Source organism: Brachyhypopomus gauderio, chromosome 2 (assembly GCF_052324685.1).
Source record: "Brachyhypopomus gauderio isolate BG-103 chromosome 2, BGAUD_0.2, whole genome shotgun sequence".
Classification (NCBI taxonomy): domain Eukaryota; kingdom Metazoa; phylum Chordata; class Actinopteri; order Gymnotiformes; family Hypopomidae; genus Brachyhypopomus; species Brachyhypopomus gauderio.
Genome location: NC_135212.1, coordinates 1,224,461 through 1,244,844, shown reverse-complemented (window position 1 = coordinate 1,244,844; position 20,384 = coordinate 1,224,461). Strand labels below are relative to the sequence as shown.

Below are 20,384 nucleotides of genomic sequence, written 5' to 3'. Positions count from 1 at the left end.
TAGGTTTTGTCCTATGTACTTTCTACTCCAAAAGGTCAAGTCAAGTCAAAATTTATTTATATACACTGTAGCGCTTTTCACAACACACGTTGTCACAAAGCAGCTTTACAATCGTATGGGTCCAGATCCCTAATGAGCAAGCCAAAGGCGACAGTGGCGAGGAAAAACTCCCAATATATCCCAAAGGTCTGAATTGTGAGGTAATACAGTCCCTGACATAAGTTCTGTCGCTTATCCATGTTGTGGAAACAAAAGCTTATAACCTGACTTTAAATTCATCGATTGGTTTTAGAAATGACTCGTATGAAAGCTGAAACCCTCCCAAATGAAATTTAATTTACGAAAATAAATTTGCTTTACTGCAGAAATATTGATCATTTAATGAACACAGAAAGGTCAGATTTTTGCATGACAAAAGTTTTGTCACCCACAGAAAGAAAGGTGAAAATCAAACAAATAATTAACTTCATATACAAATATATGTATTTATCTGAAGTGAAATTATTCTGTGCAATCAGGAGGATTCCTTTTAATAACACTGTAAATAGAGTAAAATTTATCAAATCTGGTCATTTGATGGACCTTTATTTTGAAATGACACATCAGATTTTATTGATCTTACATGAGTGACACCTGTAGGTGGTATTCTACCATTCTGTAGTGAAATTATTCTGTGCAATCAGGAGGATTTTTTTTAATGACACTATAAATATAGAGTAAAATTGATCAAATCTGGTCACTTGATGGACCTTTATTTTGAAATTACGCATCAGGGGCCTCATGTACAAAGACTTAATGTAAAAAGACCTCATGTACAAAGGATTTCTTACTAAAAATTGGCGTACGTACAAATCCAGAAAATGGCGTACGCATAAAAAAATCCGGATGTATCAAACTGTGCGTACGCCGGAATCCACGCACATTTCTTTTGTACGTCCCAATCAACGTGGAATTGAGCGCACACGGTGACACTCCCCCTATAAATATGCAAATTCATTTAAATTTGCCCTGCACCGGAGAAGTTTGCTCTCTGATCTATCACAAACCATGTCTAAACGGGGAAAAAAGAGGAACTTCACCGAATGTGAAAGTAGAGACGCTCCTGAATGAGGTAGAGGTGCGGAAAAAATGTTTGTTTGGCACGTTGTGGCATTACGGCAAAGCGCAAAAGGTCTGAGTGGGATAGCGTGTGTGAAGCTTTAAATGTTGTGGGGTCAGAATAATGCACACTGGCAGAATAATATAATGCACCTAAAAATATCAGTGATGCGATCACTAGCATCAGCGACTCAATAAAAGAATTGGTTAAAATTCGCGCTGCGCATTAATTTGTCCTGACTCTGGGTCCACTGGTTGCTCCACCACCTCTAACAATGGCACGGCACACCTGTGCGCAACATTGTGCAGGACCCCACATGCCAGCGCCACCGGCTTTTCAGCTGCCCAATCGCCCTCTCCACGACTGACCGGGTGCGAGAATGGAGAGAATTGTATCTCCGCTCCCGGTCAGTCTGTGGATTACAAAGGGTCATCAGCCACGTCTTGAGCACGTAGCTGCTGTTTCCTAAGTAATTTAACAATTACCCATGTTTAAAATGAATTATTCCAAGCTGGAAATGTCAAATGCTTTTATTTAAATGCTTACATTTTGTTGCTTACCAAGTAGCCACCCGTCACACACTCTGCTATCTTGTAATCTTATCCCAACCATGCAGTTTGTAAGGATGTACTAATCATTGGGTTGATCCAGGCCAACGTGCCACTACATTAGTAAGTTTTTACATCACAGATTATTTGCACGTTTATGGAATTAAAGTGCTTTTTATTCACATAAGCAAATTCCTCCTCAAATGGTGCCTTCATAGAAATGTGTGTGCAGTCGATCGCTCCGATTATATTAGGGTTGCATTATCGCTGCAAATTGCGCTTTAATGTTTGCCTGGTCAACCGCTTCATATGGGAACTTTATATACCTAGCTGACATGCAGATGATCCCATCCAAAACAGCTGGCATGGCCCGACTCAAAGATGACTGGGATATCCCCGACCGGTCTGCCAGTTCGCTTTGAAACGAGCCAGTTGCCAGGAAGCCGAGCGTTGTCGCTGGCAATGCGCAACTCCTCGCGTTTCTCTCTCCAAAACTGGACCCAACTCAACACAAGAGGACAGTTCTTGGAAATCTGAAACGGCTTATAATCCAGTCATCATCATGGGCTAAAGAATCATAATGGTCACGGAAAACGCGCTCTCGGCGAATTCGGCCATTAGCGATATCTTCCAGTAGCCTAATGCCAACGCTGCCATCTCCCAAGAACGCCAGCGCAACATTTAATGCATGTTTATATAATCTAGGCTAAGTGGAAACACGTTGAATGATTATTTCAGTAAGGCAGTGAAATTGTCTGATTAATTTACTGTTTAATTTTCTGATTAATTTACTTTGTTACCCCAGTAAGGGCTTACTACAATGTGTGCGTGAAGGATATCTTAATAGTTGTAATTTCAATGCATCACCTCTAAGTGTCGCTAATTGACGACAACACATTAGAAACATGCGTACGCCAGAGGTGAAGGTGTCGTAGGTTTACGCACTTTCTCACGTTCAAATCACATTTCGTACATCTGACCGTTTGCGTGAAACATAGCGTACGCAATGTTTTTGTGCGTACGCACCGTTCGTACATGAGGCCCCTGATCTTTTTGATCTTGACTGAGTGACACCTGTAGGTGGTATTCTGAGATACCCGTCGCTGCAGAAGCAAACGTCCAGGGGGTGGAGCTGGATCTAGATCCAACTCCTCCCACCGTCCATAGTTTCTTCTGGTCGGTCCAGGGGGCGGAGCTGCATCTAATCCAACTCCTCCTACGTGTCGCTTACGTTTTCCGACCAGGAAATAGAAATCCAATAAATTCACTCTTTTACCGTTTAAAGATCAAAATGTTCTTTGAATGTTATTTATATAACACAATACACGTTTTTTTAAGTTTACAAGAAAACGTAAAAAAACTTTTGATTCTGCAACGACGGGTACTTGGGTATTCTACCATTCTGTAGTGAAATTATTCTGTGCAGTCAGGGGGATTCCTTTTATTAACACTGTAAATACAGAGTAAAAGTAACATAAATGTAATAGTTTAAATTTACTTTCAAGGTTTTTATTTTCAAAGACATACTTGTCATCATAAATTAAAGTTTTATTCATGATTTATTAGTTCTGAATTAACTGATTCACTTGTTTATTTATTGTTTTTTTTTAAACTCATTCTGTACACCATTTACATTTGAATGTGGAATCACAGGCCGCATCACCCATTACCGTAATCTATTGTATACTTCGCAAATTTTAGGGGGGCTGGCTTGACCAAGATTTTTGTAGTGTAGGCTGGCTTGACCGCAGTTGGAAAAGCATCGAAAAGATGCCCAAAAGAAAATGAATAGAAAGAAACCAGGATGGTTACGTTCTAACTGCAGTAAGTAATCAGGTACAAGGTACATGGTTGGTAAATATTGTTTTGATGTGAAAAAAAAAAAAGTCATTACCAAAACAATCGGCTAACTGGCTAGCTAAACAGGGTTACAATAACAAAGGTATTACTTACATTTATATTGAATAATGAATACATTATTTACTTTATTCGGTATTCAAGTTCTGAACCCCTTCCACTGACGGGGATTTTATCACCTTTGAAAAACCAACAATGTTTATTTTGGTCTTGGCTGCAGGTCAGTCATGATCATGAAGTTGTTTGATTGTCAGATGATTCTGATTAAATGTCAGATAATTGCAAAGTAACGATTTAATATAGTCATTTTATTCCACCATTACAGGGTTCTTGCAGGTTTCAGTGAGTTAAATTTAAGACTTTTTTAAGACCTTTTAAGACCATTCTCAGTGAAATTTAAGACCAACACAACATATTACCAGAAACAATCTAATGATCCCAGAAACTCTTAAAACATTTTATTTTGATTAATTTAGTTACAGGATTACATTAATTCAGTATTAAAACAGATAATCAAAATAGTAACATTCTCAACCCAAGCAATCTTACCAACACAACACTAGCATATCTACATACAACCTCACCCTACATATCTCTGAGTTCTTCCTTTTCAGTACCAATCTCAGCATTTGACTTGGAAAGGAGCCATCTTGGATCCAGTCTTGCCCTCAGCTTCTTCTGCAAGAGAATCTGCCACTCTAGCAAGACAAGTGGACACGTCTTCCAAGCTTTTCTTCCTTTTCTTAAGGTCCTCTAAAGACTGCTCAGTCAGCTCTCTTTTCTGGCTCTGGGATTCCTTTTCTTTCCTGATTCATTCCTGATCCAGAAAGAGTCAGTATTTTGACCGGGCTGCACCCACAGATGCTAAGAGTTCCTTGGTGAGGGGAACCTGTGACACCTCCATGCATTGTGACAGTCACATATGAGTCTGTGTGTGACAATTGTGTCCTCTTGCATGTTTTCTGCCTCCACCTCCTTGTTGGAAAATAAGAAATAAAAAGATAGACGTACACCATCAAATTAAATAATCATACACACATTATACATTTAACAACATGTAGACTCAGCCTATCTTCAAGTATGTCTAAGGCATGGTTTGACCAAAATCCTCACACCTTGCAGCTGATAAAATTTATTAAATGTTACATTTTGGTTAAATTACTGAAATAAATGAAATTATAAAATTAACTAATTAAATAAAGGCTCAGAATTTTCTTTCCCCAGGCCATCTGTATCTTAACACACAAAACTTTTTTAACCCCCTACCTTTTCTATTTATTATCCCGATGAAACCAACTTACTTTGTCTAGCCATGCTGAATATGAATTTGAATGTTAACATTGAAAACGTTGGGACACACTACCTGTTTTTACCCTATGTATATATGCCCACTAAAAGGCAATACATCAGTACAATGTAAATAAAACCATGTGCAATCCATGAAACAGAGCATGGGACAGTGGAACATGTTTCAAAACATGACATAACCCATCTACAGGGCATAGTTGTTTTTTTTTTATTTTACATGATTTAACACAGTAAATATATTTTTATTTCCTCTAGCTGGGATTTAGCATGCATTGAAACATTTCTCTAACTCAATGCCATGGACAGTACATGGTTCTGAGATGTTTTTGTATTGTAGCCTAATTGTATAAAATGGTTAACACATTGAAAAGAAGACTGTGGAGCATAAGTAAGGATCACTTACTTTGATAAGTTTTGGTAGATCCTGCGCTGTTTCATGGCCCATGAAATGAGAGCCCATGTACCTCGATTGCACATATCCATTGCTCCAGAACCGAACATGAAGATCCAGCCGTTTGGATTTTGTGGTTGAATTAAAGCTTTCATCGAACATTAACACATACGGCCCGGTAAGAGCGTATCAACTCTCTCTTGATGAAGTCTGCCAAGCCAAATCTAGCTATATATGCGATTTGTTTAGTCCACACGAAAACTTTTTCGCGATATTCGAACCAGGGAACATTGCCGTCACTCTATCCTAATGTAGCCCGAATATCATATAGCCGAAGCACTAGTGATACTGCGGTGGAGTCCGGCGGGACCCGGCACTGACGATAGCGAAGACGGCGGGGATGAGGCACAAAATTGCGTGAAGGCTTTTCGTGACAAGGGCAGTTTCCTGCCTGCGGTTATTATGGGTTTTGTAGTTTAATTAATTAACACGTACCAACACCTGTAGCCCCGCACAAACACAGACAACACAGAACTGACTTCCGGACGTTTCGATTAAACTACACTTTTCTAAAATTAACTAAGGTAAAATTTTAAGACCTGACTAAATTAAATTTAAGACCTTGGATGAAAATCTGGCTGTTTTTTAAGTCTTTTAAGGCCTTAAATTTAAAGTTTTGAATTTCAGACATTTTAAGACTTTTTAAGACCCCGCGGGAACCCTGCATTACAGCTAGTTTAGTTTCCCTGCATGGCTATGAAAACTAGAATAATACACACACACAAACCTTATGACGAAGAGTCAATTTACAGGACAGTGAACTTGGAAAATTATAATAAATGAAATTTGTATGCTTACAATAATCAATAAACGAACTGTATCAAAATAAACGTACTATGGTCAAAATACCTTCTAAGTTACTTGAGTGGTATATTCCGGGAATGGATCACAAACCAATTGACCTCCTCTGGCTTCAGGCAGTGTGTGTGTGTGTGTGTGTGTGTGTGTGTGTGTGTGTGTGTGTGTAAAAGTGAGAGAGACTGGCTCCAATTGGTTGTGTTCATTTGGGCGCTGTGGATTGTTGCAAATGCAACAATTGATATGATCTGACAGTAAACAGACAGCTGTTTTTAATGTGGGGAAAGCAGAGAAACATTAACAAAACATGGTGAACAATACATAAAAATAACTGTAATAGTGTTAACAATAAACAATAAAACCTCTAGTTTAACTGCATGAAAAACAATTCATGAGAACATTTCAAGAAAAAATATACTTTGGTAGAACATACAATTTTGCTCCCAATCAAATAAATCTTTAATGTACAAAATACATATTTTGACTTTTTAAATACTATTTTTCTAGTAAGAAGTTGAAGTAAATCCAAAAATAGTGAATACGAGTATGATCATCACCTTTTGTCTGTTCACTGCTGCTCTTGGTCCGTGCTGGCAGTAGTTGGTGTCGCTGAATAAGTTCGTTAGTGTTGACGTGTTCCCTTTGAAACCATTACTACTTGAGACTAGTGTCTCTTTTACACAGAGCTGAAGTGTAATTCATGTTTAAACATTTAATGTTAAACATTAACATCTTTTACTGGCACCAAGACAGTTGTATTCTAATAAAGAGAATATCTGTATTCAATATAGATCTAGGTTTAGCAGATATAAAAATTGAAATGGTCAGGAAAATACAGGCATGTTGAAATCAGTTTAAAATACATTTTAGTACAGGAATATTCAGCTATTGAGGAATGATTGTCCTTGGTGCACCTGTTCATCTGAATCCACTTGTCTTGTTAGTATTTCTTGTCATTAACCATTTCATACATGTATGACACTGATAAGTTAGTTTTGCATTTAAAAATTCAGCCAAAGATAAGCAGGCATAAGAGAAACGTAAGGGACAAAAATAAATAAATAAAAGGTTGTTAAGTCGTACATTGTTAGAGCTGTGTCAGTCGAAGCAGGAGACCATTGCTGGGGTGTGGCAGTTTCTCCAGCCGAGAGGTGAAGCGGTGAGCCATGTTTGTAGCAGCAGCAGCAGGCTGTGCTCACCTCCCTGGACAGATGGGTTAAGTGCTTGTGATTCGTGGGACGAAACGGCTATTAGAAACTTCCGGGTTGTCCCTTAACTTTTTCCCTAGGACACCACCAAGCAGCAAGTCCTGTTCCTCATGGGAGCAGAGGGGAAGTGGGCAGATGAACGGGCTCGCTGGTATGCCCTACTGCCCCACAGGTATGGGGGGGTCAGTCCAGCATGGCGTCCAGCTGATCCGCCAGATCATCAAACATGTTCCCGATGTCATCCAGGATGTTGCCTGCAGACCTCGCTGTTTGGCACACTCTATTGAAACAAGTCAACACAGACACAATTCTCAGAGACACAGTTATGCACACACACATACTTTGGGATACATGATGCAGGTAAAGTCATGTTGAAAGTGCTCTTCCTCACGCGGGCTACACACAACACAAACACATGAGCCTAAACCACATCTCTGCCTGGGCTCTTCCAGCTCGGTCACATTCATGTACCGCAGGCTCTCTCCTCACCCGTCAGTCATGTCCTCCATGGTGAGCTTCCTCTCCACGGCTTTCAGTGCCTCCTCCAGAGACGAGCTGGTGTGGTCCAGCCGCCGCTGCACCAGTCTGGGCCCGGGGCCCCCCTCCACGCTGCTCTGGCACTGGCCCGGTGGCCCGGCCACTGGGGCACACGGCGCCAGAGACGGGGGGGCTGCGAACGCCACGCTCTGTGCCACGTTCAGCACGCTCACCGCCGATCCTCCCGCTGGAGGGTAAACTAACAAAAACAGGAGCCCGTGAGTCAGAATAAAGATGAACTGCAAATATAAATATGCATTTAGTGTTAAAACAGATTTGCTGTTCTCAATACTTATTTGCAACATGTACATGTTAACGCAAGTAAATGCCCGAAGTGGTTTTTAACAAAGGCTGTAATTTGACACGTGTATATGGTAATCTGCATGTACATGTTTTGAGAATTTCCTTGCTCAAATAAGGCTTCATTTCCTAAGTGAAACACTAGGGGGCCTCACTTAAGGCGTGTACCTGTGGTTGGAGGTGCAGGCTGTCTGATATTAGTGGTGTGGTGTGGGGGTTTTGGAGGACTGGTTGGTTTTGGGGCAAGAGGCGGGGGTGCCTTTGCTGGTTGTGCTGATGGAGGCTCTGGGCAGGTTGGAGTGGTTTCGGTCTCGCTGATGCGCAGATTGACCACGCCCCGCCCCTGCAGTTCATCGGCTTCACCGGCCCCGCCCACAGCAGTCAGCTGCTCTTTCTCCTTCGGCTTGTGGCGTCTCTTCACTGTGTCCGACTCCTTCAAGTTGAACTCTGGGATTTCGAGCTCCTTGGTGGCCCTCTGCATCTCTGCAGGGCCGTCGGCCTTGGGCAGGCCGCCCACCTTGGGCCGCTGCTTGATGGTGAGATTGCCTTCCTCAGCAAAGGGGAAACACTCGCTGGAGCTGTTCTGGGGAGAGGACGAGTTCTCTAGACCGGCGTCCTTGGAGCCCTCGTCTTCCTCGGAGTCAGACTTGACCGCCCTGTCCGCGTCTACCTTAGGGGCCTGGCTGGGGTCACTCTGGCTCAGGGCTCGTCTCCTAGACCCCTCGCCGGAGCTGGAAATCGAGGTTGAGACCTCCTGGTGGAGCTCCGCCCTCAGGCCCATTATGACATCACCAGGGCTGCCGGTCTCCACCCTGCCTGCAGGTGGTGCTGGGGAGTCCGGCGCAGTCTCACCACTGGTAGAGCTGCTGGAGACGGAGCTGAGACGCTTGGGAGGACGAGGGGGCGGTCCTTTGCGCCGAGCCCTGATGGCAAACGAATGGCTGCGGCCGATTTGTTGCTCAGGGGCGGAGTGAAGGCGGGACGTCTGCCCACGGCCTGGCCTGCGGCTCAGTGTGGCGTAGGAGGGCAAGGCGTTGATGGCGGGCCGGGCTGACTCTTCGTCGTCCTCCTCATCGGGCTCCCCGTCCGACAGGGCACAGCGTGTCAGGTTCTGCATGCGCTTCTTGGCCACTCCGGGTGAGCGGCGGTCCAGGGTGACACTGCCGCTGTTGGCATGCAAGTAGCTGAAAGCCTTCTGGGCCGAGGAGGTGCTCAGTGAGGGCTTGGCATGCAGCGGGGGGGACTTAAAGCCTGGGGAGCCGCCCACGGCACGCTGCTGCTGGTCCCGGCCTTCTGGAATGTTCCGCTCTTTCACGGGGCTGCCGTCAACACTGGTCAGGCTCTCCTGTGATCGGCTGTGAGGGGTGGTGGCTGAGGATGAGGAGGGTGTGACGGAAGGCTCCTGCGACCGTCCTGATCCTCGGGAACGGGCATCGATGCTCTCCTGGCTTGCGGACATGGCTGTGGCGTTCTTGATGGCCAGGCCATCCTGAGCGCCACCATAGTGTGTGGCCATGGCGCTCTGCAGCTCGGCGCTCAGCTCGCTGTCCTGGAAGGTGAGCATCTTGGGGGTGTGGGGGGAAGGGAGGTCGCCATCGGAGGCGGGTGGCTCAATGGGCAGCAGGTCGAGGGCTGTGGGTGTTCTGCGGCGCAGGGTGCCCTGACCCGATTCAGCCTGTAGGAGGGCTTTATGGAGATCACAAAGCTTCTTCACTGCCAGCATGATCTTCTTCTGATGGCCTGAAGGTGGACCACACGCACCATAACCATCACAATGAACTTATCCATTACAGCAGTTATGTGCATGCAAGTTCGCTGGAATGTATGGCACAGAACCACAATTTGTTATTCACAAAAGCATCCGTGAGCTCAATATTAGCTTTTCGAAGAGGTGACACTTCTCTTTAAAAACCGACGTTGCTAGAAATAATTAAAAGCCAATATAGTGAGCCAGTGTTCAGATGGAGAGAATGACACACATGTCCACTTACCGAGCTTGGTGATCCCTATCTCCTGTAGGTCCTCCCATGTGAGGTCCCGGACAATGTTGATGGAGTCGTAGCCATTCTCCAAGAGCTTCTTATGGTACTGAGGCAGACCTATGGCACTGAGCCATTCACCCAGGTCTGCCTAATAGCAACATGGGGGAAAGATCAGAAAATGTTTGAAAGTGACAGACAGAAAGAACAAATAACTCTCACACACAGTACCCTAACACAACTCACTGGTGTGTATTCAGGCAACCACTCTGGAATGCTTAAGTTGCCGATCTCCAGTGAGACCTTCTTCCGATGACCCGGCTTCGTAACACCAATAGCAGTCAGATCCTGATGAACAGAGTTGATAACCCAGTTTCTGTATAAAAGCCTTGTACGGTAATACAAAAGCCTTATGTTGAGTCTTAGGACTGCACGGGCAGGTTCCTACCTCAGGGGTCATGCGGCTGATGGTGGGGACGTCGTAGCCAGCACTGAGGAAGTTGGTGGTGTACTGCTCCAACTGGAAGTCCCTCAGCCACTGGTAGATGGCCTCAGCGTCCTGCACGCATGCAAGGCGTTCCGCCGATTGAGATTTGGCAGTGGAAACTTGTTAACGCAACAGTAAGTTCTGGAGAGCCGCGTGCGCACGCTCGGTTCTGCTGGGTTCTTACCTTTCCCTCCAGGAGCTGCTGAGGTCGTATGAACTGCTGTGAGAAACCAGGCTCTGGTGCTCTCGCCACAGCAAGCACTGGCCTCCGAGGAATGGCTGTGAAAAACAGTCCGTTTAAAACCATTTATACCACCAAAACAACAAATGTACTTAAATACAAAAGCCATTGTGCTCATTTAAACAATGTTACATTGCACATATAGTGCAGAGCCTGCAGCAGGAAGACCTGGCTGTACAGGATGTAGAAACATACCTGTTGATTGGTCAGGCTGTTGATCGGCCGGTAAAGAGTCACCACCAGGGGGCACTAGCTGCTAACACAAAGTCAAGATCTAGCAAACTTTCCAGAGTACCGATTTTATTTGATTTTTTCATGCAAACAGAATGATTGGAATCTGAGGAGTTAGTTTGGTTTGCCTACTCTTAAAGAGACAGACTCAAGTTAAACAAACACTATTATAATTATGTTATGATATTTTACATATCAGCAGGTTCATTTGAAACTGGGATGGAGTTGAGGTGTATCTAATTGAGTGTGTACCTTGTTGGGATCAGGGTTGGTGGAGTGTGGGTGTGGTCCATTGGGGGCGCTGTTGCTCTCTGTGCTCTGCCCACTACCGGCACTCCGCGTGCTCCCAACACTGCTAGTGCTTCCCACGCTGTTCCTGTCTCCCGCTGGAGGGTTGGGCACACCAGAGGACGGAGGGGAAGACAGAGGGACACAGGACACAAGGAGAAAGAGACGGAGAAAAGAGGAGGACAAAAGATCCGGTGAACAACTGTATTTAACAACTAGGCTCAGAAGAGTGGAGGGCCATGCGTCTGCTCATTCTGACTAGCGTCTGCTCATTCGGACTAGCGTCTGCTCATTTGGACTAGCGTCTGCACATTCTGACTTGTATCTGCTCATTCTGACTTGCGTCTGCTCATTCTGACTTGCGTCTGTTCATTCTGACTAGCGTCTGCACATTCGGACTAGCGTCTGCTCATTCTGACTTGCGTCTGCTCATTCTGACTAGCGTCTGCTCATTCTGACTAGCGTCTGCTCATTCTGACTTGCGTCTGCTCATTCTGACTAGCGTCTGCTCATTCTGACTAGCGTCTGCACATTCGGACTAGCGTCTGCACATTCGGACTAGCGTCTGCACATTCTGACTTGTATCTGCTCATTCTGACTTGTGTCTGCTCATTCTGACTTGCGTCTGCTCATTCGGACTAGCGTCTGCACATTCGGACTAGCGTCTGCTCATTCTGACTAGTGTCTGCACATTCGGACTAGCGTCTGCACATTCGGATTAGCGTCTGCTCATTCTGACTTGCGTCTGCTCATTCTGACTTGCGTCTGCACATTCGGACTAGCGTCTGCTCATTCTGACTAGCGTCTGCTCATTCTGACTAGCGTCTGCTCATTCTGACTTGCGTCTGCTCATTCTGACTTGCGTCTGCTCATTCGGACTAGCGTCTGCTCATTCTGACTTGCGTCTGCTCATTCGGACTAGCGTCTGCTCATTCGGACTAGCGTCTGCACATTCGGACTAGCGTCTGCTCATTCGGACTAGCGTCTGCACATTCGGACTAGCCTGCAAATCTAATACGAACATGGTGAATTGTTGTTACAGCATTTTGCAACACAGCATTGAGATCTTCAGTAGGCAGCTAACATGCCATCATCACAGGGCTGGCAAAATGAGTGCGAGGCCAGCCAGAGGGGTCGGGGCAGCAAGGGCCCTGCAGAGCACAGCCTGCTGGGTAAGGGAGGTAAGGCGAGGCGGGGTGAGTCAGGGCTGTGGTGGAGGCAGCAGTGAGGAGAGCCACAGGCACGGTGGGGTTAATGCTCGCAAACACATAAGACTCTACGTCTACATTCAAGCGCAGGGTCTTCTGTCGCCACGCAGATTACAGTAAGCTAGTCGGAAGAAGCGTTGTCCTCCACTACGGGCTGCTTAAAGGGGGGGTTGGGGTTGGGGCGCTGAGCAGGTCTTACCCACGCCGGAGTTCCTCAGAACCCAAATGTCTTCAAGGCAAAGAAGCGCGGGCTGGGAGAGGCTGCTTGGAGACCCACCTAGCAGACACAAACACTGTATGGGCCGCCCTGCCTCCGTGTGTGTGGTGGTGGGGGGCGTGTTCAACAAGAGCGTGTTCGAGCTGCGGTACATATCCCAAGCTAAGAGGGCTCACGGAGAGACTAGGGCATTGGGGGATTGTGTGTGGGCGTAGGTGATATCGAACTCTGGCAGTGTCACCCTTACGTCTCGCAGTGTGTGTGTGTGTGTGTGTGTGTGTGTACACGTCTGTGTGTGTGTGTACGTCTGTGTGTGTGTGTGTGTGTGTACGTCTGTGTGTGTGTACGTCTGTGTGTGTGTGTGTACGTCTGTGTGAGTGTGTGTGTGTACGTCTATGTGTGTACGTGTGTGTGTGTGTGTGTGTGTGTGTGTACGTCTGTGTATGTGTGTGTGTACGTCTGTGTGTGTGTGTGTATGTCTGTGTGTGTATGTCTGTGTGTGCGTGTGTGTACGTCTGTGTATGTGAGTGTGTGTGTGTGTGTGCAGGGGTGCAATTACTTACTTTCTGAGGTGTATGCAAACATACTATCGGCGCCCCCCCGAACGAAAGTTGTTGACCCGGGGGGTGGCGAACGTAAGATGGACACAAATTAAGTATTATATCTCATCGATTTGGCGCCCCCTCTAGTGCAGCGCCCCTATGCGTCGCATACGCTGCATGCCCCCTTTTTGCGCCACTGTGTGTGTACCTGGGTTGGTGATCAGGCCACTGGAGTGGGCCAGGCCCAGGTGGGTGTTAGTGTGTGTGTGTGTGTGTGAGCGCGTGTGTGTGTGCGTGTGTGTGTGTGTGTGTGTGTGTGTGTGTGTGTGTGTACCTGGGTTGGTGATCAGGCCACTGGACTGGGCCAGGCCCAGGTGGGTGTTAGTGTGTGTGTGTGTGTGTGTGCGCGTGTGTGTGTGTGTGTGTGTGTGTGTGTACCTGGGTTGGTGATCAGGCCACTGGACTGGGCCAGGCTCAGGTGGGCGTTAGGGACATACAGGCTGTAGGAGTGGTCGGTTTGGGGGGTGACGGAGGTGCTGAGGGTGGAGGTGGCGGGTGCTCTGGAGAGCTGTTGCTGTCTCTGGCAGGGCAGGGAGCAGTGGCGCGACAGGGTGCCCCCTACAGGACAACACAGACAGCACAGGGGCAGCAGGTTAATGCAAAAGCTGATGGGAGGTTAGGGGTTAATCGTGTTTTTAATTGATGGGTTGCAACAGGCGGGAAAGGATGAGATAGACAATGCAGACACCTGAGAGGACACACGCTGATTTAAACTTAAGGTCTGAGAGTCAAGTTCATATTGCTGCTATATGTTCATCTGATGTGTATTCAAGAGTACAGATTGTCTGGAGTCTAGACTATAAAAATATTGATTTTCACAAATTGCATTATGTGCCTGATGTAAAGGCAGATGAGCTTTGCTAACGCAAAAAAACAGGTGATGGTATGTCAGAGTATTATGAGGTTTACAAAGGGTTAACAATGTCTGATCTTTACAAAAGCCTCTGGTCTGACTCTGATCTTATACTGCACAACCCATAATCCTGAAGAAACTAGTGCATGTTGATTAAAGACATCCTTCCATTTCTCTCGTACTGACCCTGTATTAATCATACTGACTCAGCCCTATATTAATCATACTGACTCAGCCCTGTATTAATCATACTGACTCAGCCCTGTATTAATCATACTGACTCAGCCCTATATTAATCATACTGACTCAGCCCTATATTAATCATACTGACTCAGCCCTGTATTAATCATACTGACTCAGCCCTATATTAATCATACTAACTCAGCCCGTTATTAATCATACTGACCCAGCCCTGTATTAATCATACTGACTCAGCCCTGTATTAAGTGCATTAGTTGATGTTATTGCAGCTTGTGTGTGAGAGAGAAAATGTCAGACAAAATGCTGATGAGTCAAAAGACAGATGGCGGTCTTATGCAGACACCCCATTCACACGTTTGTGACACGTTTGTGACATCACCATTTCCCCAGTGGACGGAGCAGACCAGACCTCATTACCCCACACACTATGGCTGACTGTGCAGGACACGGGTCTCTGTGAGAGGGACACGGGTCTCTGTGAGAGGGACACGGGTCTCTGTGAGCGAGACACGGGTCTCTGTGAGCGGGACACGGGTCTCTGTGAGAGGGACACGGGTCTCAGTGAGAGGGACACGGGTCTCAGTGAGAGGGACATGGGTCTCAGTGAGAGGGACATGGGTTTCAGTGAGAGGGACACGGGTCTCTGTGAGCGGGACATGGGTCTCAGTGAGAGGGACACGGGTCTCTGTGAGAGGGACACGGGTCTCTGTGAGCGAGACACGGGTCTCTGTGAGCGGGACACGGGTCTCTGTGAGGGGGACACGAGTCTCAGTGAGAGAGACACGGGTCTCTGTGAGCGGGACACGGGTCTCTGTGAGAGGGACACGGGTCTCTGTGAGCGGGACAAGGGTCTCTGTGAGCGGGACACGGGTCTCTGTGAGAGGGACACGGGTCTCTGTGAGCGGGACACGGGTCTCAGTGAGAGGGACACGGGTCTCTGTGAGCGGGACACGGGTCTCAGTGAGAGGGACACGGGTCTCAGTGAGAGGGACACGGGTCTCAGTGAGCGGGACACGGGTCTCTGTGAGCGGGACACGGGTCTCTGTGAGCGGGACACGGGTCTCAGTGAGAGGGACACGGGTCTCTGTGAGCGGGACACGGGTCTCTGTGAGCGGGACACGGGTCTCAGTGAGAGGGACACGGGTCTCTGTGAGCGGGACACGGGTCTCTGTGAGCGGGACACGGGTCTCAGTGAGAGGGACACGGGTTTCAGTGAGAGGGACACGGGTCTCTGTGAGCGGGACACGGGTCTCAGTGAGAGGGACACGGGTTTCAGTGAGAGGGACACGGGTCTCTGTGAGCGGGACACGGGTCTCTGTGAGAGGGACACGGGTCTCTGTGAGAGGGACAAGGGTCTCTGTGAGAGGGACACGGGTCTCTGTGAGAGGGACACGGGTCTCTGTGAGCGGGACACGGGTCTCAGTGAGAGGGACACGGGTCTCTGTGAGCGGGACACGGGTCTCTGTGAGCGGGACACGGGTCTCTGTGAGGGGGACACGAGTCTCAGTGAGAGGTACACGGGTCTCTGTGAGCGGGACACGGGTCTCTGTGAGAGGGACACGGGTCTCTGTGAGAGGGACACGGGTCTCTGTGAGCGGGACAAGGGTCTCTGTGAGAGGGACACGGGTCTCTGTGAGAGGGACACGGGTCTCTGTGAGCGGGACACGGGTCTCAGTGAGAGGGACACGGGTCTCAGTGAGAGGGACACGGGTCTCTGTGAGCGGGACACGGGTCTCAGTGAGAGGGACACGGGTCTCAGTGAGAGGGACACGGGTCTCAGTGAGAGGGACACGGGTCTCTGTGAGCGGGACACGGGTCTCTGTGAGCGGGACACGGGTCTCAGTGAGAGGGACACGGGTCTCTGTGAGCGGGACACGGGTCTCTGTGAGCGGGACACGGGTCTCTGTGAGCGGGACACGGGTCTCTGTGAGCGGGACGTACCGCCTCGACGGCTGATCACCTCCACTATAGAGGGAGGGAAGTAGCCCACGCGGTCGGTGCCTCGCTGGCTGTCGTGTATGTGGCCCTTCCAACGTCCGTCCATGTGCTGCTCCAGCACCTGCCAGTCACACACACACACACACACACACACACACACACACACACACACACACACACACAACAGGTTCTACATCACCACCGCACACACACACACACACATGCATGCATACACAGCCTCCACAGCACACAGACTTCAGCTGCACACACACAACCCATTTAACTCCCAACTCTTCATTCAGTCCCGGCTCTGGGCCCACATGTGCATTCTTGATCCAAAAGCCCGTTTAATGTGTGAGAGCGCAGTGTACAAACAAGCCAAACAGTTTCTGTGCAACAGTGTTGTGTGAAAGCCCACTTTGGTCTGAGAGTGTAATGTAAACCCTTCTGAGTGCACAGGGCGCTCACAGGCAATGAAGTGAGAAAGTGGGGGGAAAGAGAGAGGGAGGGGAAAGAGAGAGGGAGGGAGGGAGAAGGAAGAGAGGGAGAAAGGGCACGCAGTGGGGAGAGAGACCCATGGAGAGATACAATATCCTGAAAAAACATTACTGTTATTACATTCTGTTTAGAATATGTTAGAATGCATTATTTGTATTGTTTTCAGAGGGCACAAGAGAGAGATTCACAGGGGAGAGATGGAGGAAAGAAAAAGAGAGAGGGGGGTGGGGGAAGAAAGGAAAGACCTGGAAGACTTGGACCTGGAATCGGTTCAGAGCTTGCTGAAGAGTTGAGAAAAGAAGAGTGCCTGTTTATATTTCAGTAGAGGACATTTCACTGTAACCCATGAATGGGCAACAGTCTGTTCAACTATCATTGCTTAACTTAACAGTCAATAAACTCACAAATGCACACACAAATACAAACACACACACACACACACACACACACACAAATACAAACACACTCTATAACACCCCTCTGCAAGTGCACGCGCACGCACACACACACACACACACACACACACACACACACACACACACACTTACACACACAGCAAGACCGATAATACACAACGCCGCATACCATAATGACGTCTCCAGCGCGAATGTTGAGGGCGGTAGGGTCATGGACGTTCCAGTAGTCCTTCAAAGCTCTCACCTGAAGAACCCCTGTGGCATCTGTGGGCATGCACACACACACGCACACACACACACACACACACACGCGCACACACACGCGCACACACACGCACACGCGCACACACACACGCACACACACATGCACACGCGCACACACACGCACACACACGCGCACACACACACACACACACACACACACACACACACATATAGAAACTTGAGTAAAAAGTCACATCTATGTCACAAGGCCAAAGGAACACAGTGGAGTCATTCACGACCCTCTGAGCTTCAACTGCACCCACTGTGTTACTGTATCATGTTTGTCTGAAGCAGTGATCTGTGATATTTGATTGGCTCATTATAATACTCCAGGGGAAAGACGTCCCCCCCCCCCCCCCCCCCACAAAGAGAGATTATTTTCCATCTTGTTCCAGCATCAGAAGAACAAAGGGGAAATTAGTGACTGTGCCCGGCCATGCACTCAGACCGGGACCCACATGCTCAGGCGTGGGGGGTGGGGGGGTAATGGTGAGTTACAGCATAGAGCAGATTACAGAGGACAGACCTGTGCATACAAACAAAACCTGCAGGTGCCCCACAGGACACAATCACGCAGCCACCGGGTTTCATACAGCACACGGACCTCTGAACACTGCCTCTCACACTCCAGCGTAGAAATGAGCTTAAATTCATAACAAGGTTGTATTAATCCTGCGTTCCAACCTGATCCAGCAGCACACTGCCCTGCCAAACACCAACATTCAAGCAGCTGAAGCGGCTGCTTCAGTAAACAGGTGCCACCACCAACACAAAAGGAAGAAATAACATCTGTAACATGTTAATATCATAATCCACGACAACTAAGCTGCTGATTTTCTACTGACGAGCACCCTCACTCGTGTGATGACACACACTTTCACCCTCACTCGTGTGATGACACACACTTTCACCCTCACTCGTGTGATGACACACACTTTCACCCCCACTCGTGTGATGACACACACTTTCACCCCCACTCGTGTGATGACACACACTTTCACCCTCACTCGTGTGATGACACACACTTTCACCCTCACTCGTGTGATGACACACACTTTCACCCCCACTCGTGTGATGACACACTTTCACCCCCACTCGTGTGATGACACACACTTTCACCCTCACTCGTGTGATGACACACTTTCACCCTCACTTGTGTGATGACATACACTTTCACCCCCACTCGTGTGATGACACACTTTCACCCCCACTCGTGTGATGACACACACTTTCACCCTCACTCGTGTGATGACACACTTTCACCCTCACTCGTGTGATGACACACACTTTCACCCCCACTCGTGTGATGACACACTTTCACCCCCACTCGTGTGATGACACACACTTTCACCCTCACTCGTGTGATGACACACTTTCACCCTCACTCGTGTGATGACACACTTTCACCCCCACTCGTGTGATGACACACTTTCACCCCCACTTTGTGTTCTAGCATTCAAGGAAAGGAACACGGTACATAAAAGCGGGGCAGCTGTTCTTCAAATTACACATCCCTGTCCTCAGCCCACTAAAGGCCAGCACACACACACACACACACACACCCACACACAAAACTTTGCAGTACTCACATGCTGCCTCCGTATGCTTACTGTAAATGTATTTGTTGTTCTCTTATTCAGTGTGATTTTCAAGTAATCAGCATCTATAACTTTAATTTCTTCATATTTATATAATTTTTTCTCCCTCAGAATTGTTTTTATTACTTATTCTTATTATATTAATATAATATTATTATTACAGAGACAATACAGTAATGCATACCACAATGCAAGTCTTAAATAAATGTTAATTTATGTTTATCAATTCTGTGTCTCATTTGTTATTAAATTGTTATTGTTATTTTATCAGATGCAAACATCATAGTCTACGTGTGTGTGGGTGTGTGTGTGTGTATACAAGCACACAAGCACACCTGTGTAAGGTTAGTGGATCAGTGGAACACAGCCTCACCTCTTAAGAGCTGCTTGATGTCCTTGCTGGCATGGGAGGTTGTGAACTGATTGACTATGTCCAGGGCTGTCTGGTTATATGTGTTACGAATGTTCACATCAATGCCAGCCTGTAATGCAAAACAAAAAAAACTGCCTTTTTCAGCTGTGTGCCATGGAGGATATCAAACAGAAAAGACCCCTGGCACCCAGGGAAAGCTATTCAGAGGTTATGGAGCCTTACAGCTACTCAAGCACTTACGTCCAGCAGCAGCCGCACTACCTCTGTCTTCCCGTAGAGGGCAGCCTCGTGCAGAGCAGTGCCTGCTTTGGTGGTTCTGTTGATGTCAATTCCTGCTTTAAGTAACAACCTGAGCAAGACAGAATAAGAGAGCAGAAATAATGAATTAATTAACGCCTTTAATTAACGTCTTGATGCTTAGATGCTTTTGGAAACAACCCAGAAGTAAGACCCTCTCAAGAATGAAAGAGTAAAGTAATGAACACTGTTACCTACAGTGTTGGCACAATGTCTGGGACAAGAACACACTTGTATGTCATTGGCTGCAGCTACTATAAACGTTAATGAAGTACATTCTCACTCTGTCCTACCTTTACTGTACTGAACACTGCATCTAGATAACGTGAGGGCTCCTGTCATTAAAGCTATCAGCCAGTTTTCCCAACCCAAAGTGCTCTGATCTCACAACCCTCTTCACCCACATGCCTCCATCTACACACTCCAAGTGCTTCAAACGCACGGGAACATTACAGGAAACTGTGGTTAGCACTTGTAGTTCACACACACACATGTGGTCTGATCTACTAGCCTCGTGTACAAACCTTCAACACCACCTCTAGAAGTCTCAGATTTACACACATCTGTGCCCACACACTACACAAACG

At 47.2% G+C, this 20,384-nt stretch overlaps 1 protein-coding gene across 5 annotated transcripts in view; it reads right to left on the bottom strand.

Annotated features, from left to right (window-relative positions):
* Positions 1-4,988: 4,988 nt before the first annotated feature.
* The window catches only part of caskin2 (CASK interacting protein 2), a 50,427-nt gene continuing 35,031 nt past the window's right edge, over positions 4,989-20,384 (bottom strand). For 3 of the 5 annotated variants that reach the window (XM_076981771.1, XM_076981762.1, XM_076981796.1), the window contains 15 exons: positions 19,741-19,849; positions 19,501-19,609; positions 17,435-17,529; positions 16,355-16,472; positions 13,738-13,917; positions 12,740-12,817; positions 11,297-11,430; positions 11,009-11,066; positions 10,757-10,851; positions 10,534-10,644; positions 10,332-10,433; positions 10,098-10,236; positions 8,275-9,846; positions 7,759-8,005; positions 4,989-7,549 (listed from right to left, as the gene is read on the bottom strand). In XM_076981771.1, the coding sequence (XP_076837886.1) occupies positions 7,453-7,549; positions 7,759-8,005; positions 8,275-9,846; positions 10,098-10,236; positions 10,332-10,433; positions 10,534-10,644; positions 10,757-10,851; positions 11,009-11,066; positions 11,297-11,430; positions 12,740-12,817; positions 13,738-13,917; positions 16,355-16,472; positions 17,435-17,529; positions 19,501-19,609; positions 19,741-19,849 (3,244 nt within the window). In that variant the 3' untranslated portion in view covers positions 4,989-7,452. The remainder of the gene's footprint in view (positions 7,550-7,758; positions 8,006-8,274; positions 9,847-10,097; positions 10,237-10,331; positions 10,434-10,533; positions 10,645-10,756; positions 10,852-11,008; positions 11,067-11,296; positions 11,431-12,739; positions 12,818-13,737; positions 13,918-16,354; positions 16,473-17,434; positions 17,530-19,500; positions 19,610-19,740; positions 19,850-20,384) is intronic. The other 2 variants (XM_076981779.1, XM_076981788.1) reach the window with 2 other exon arrangements.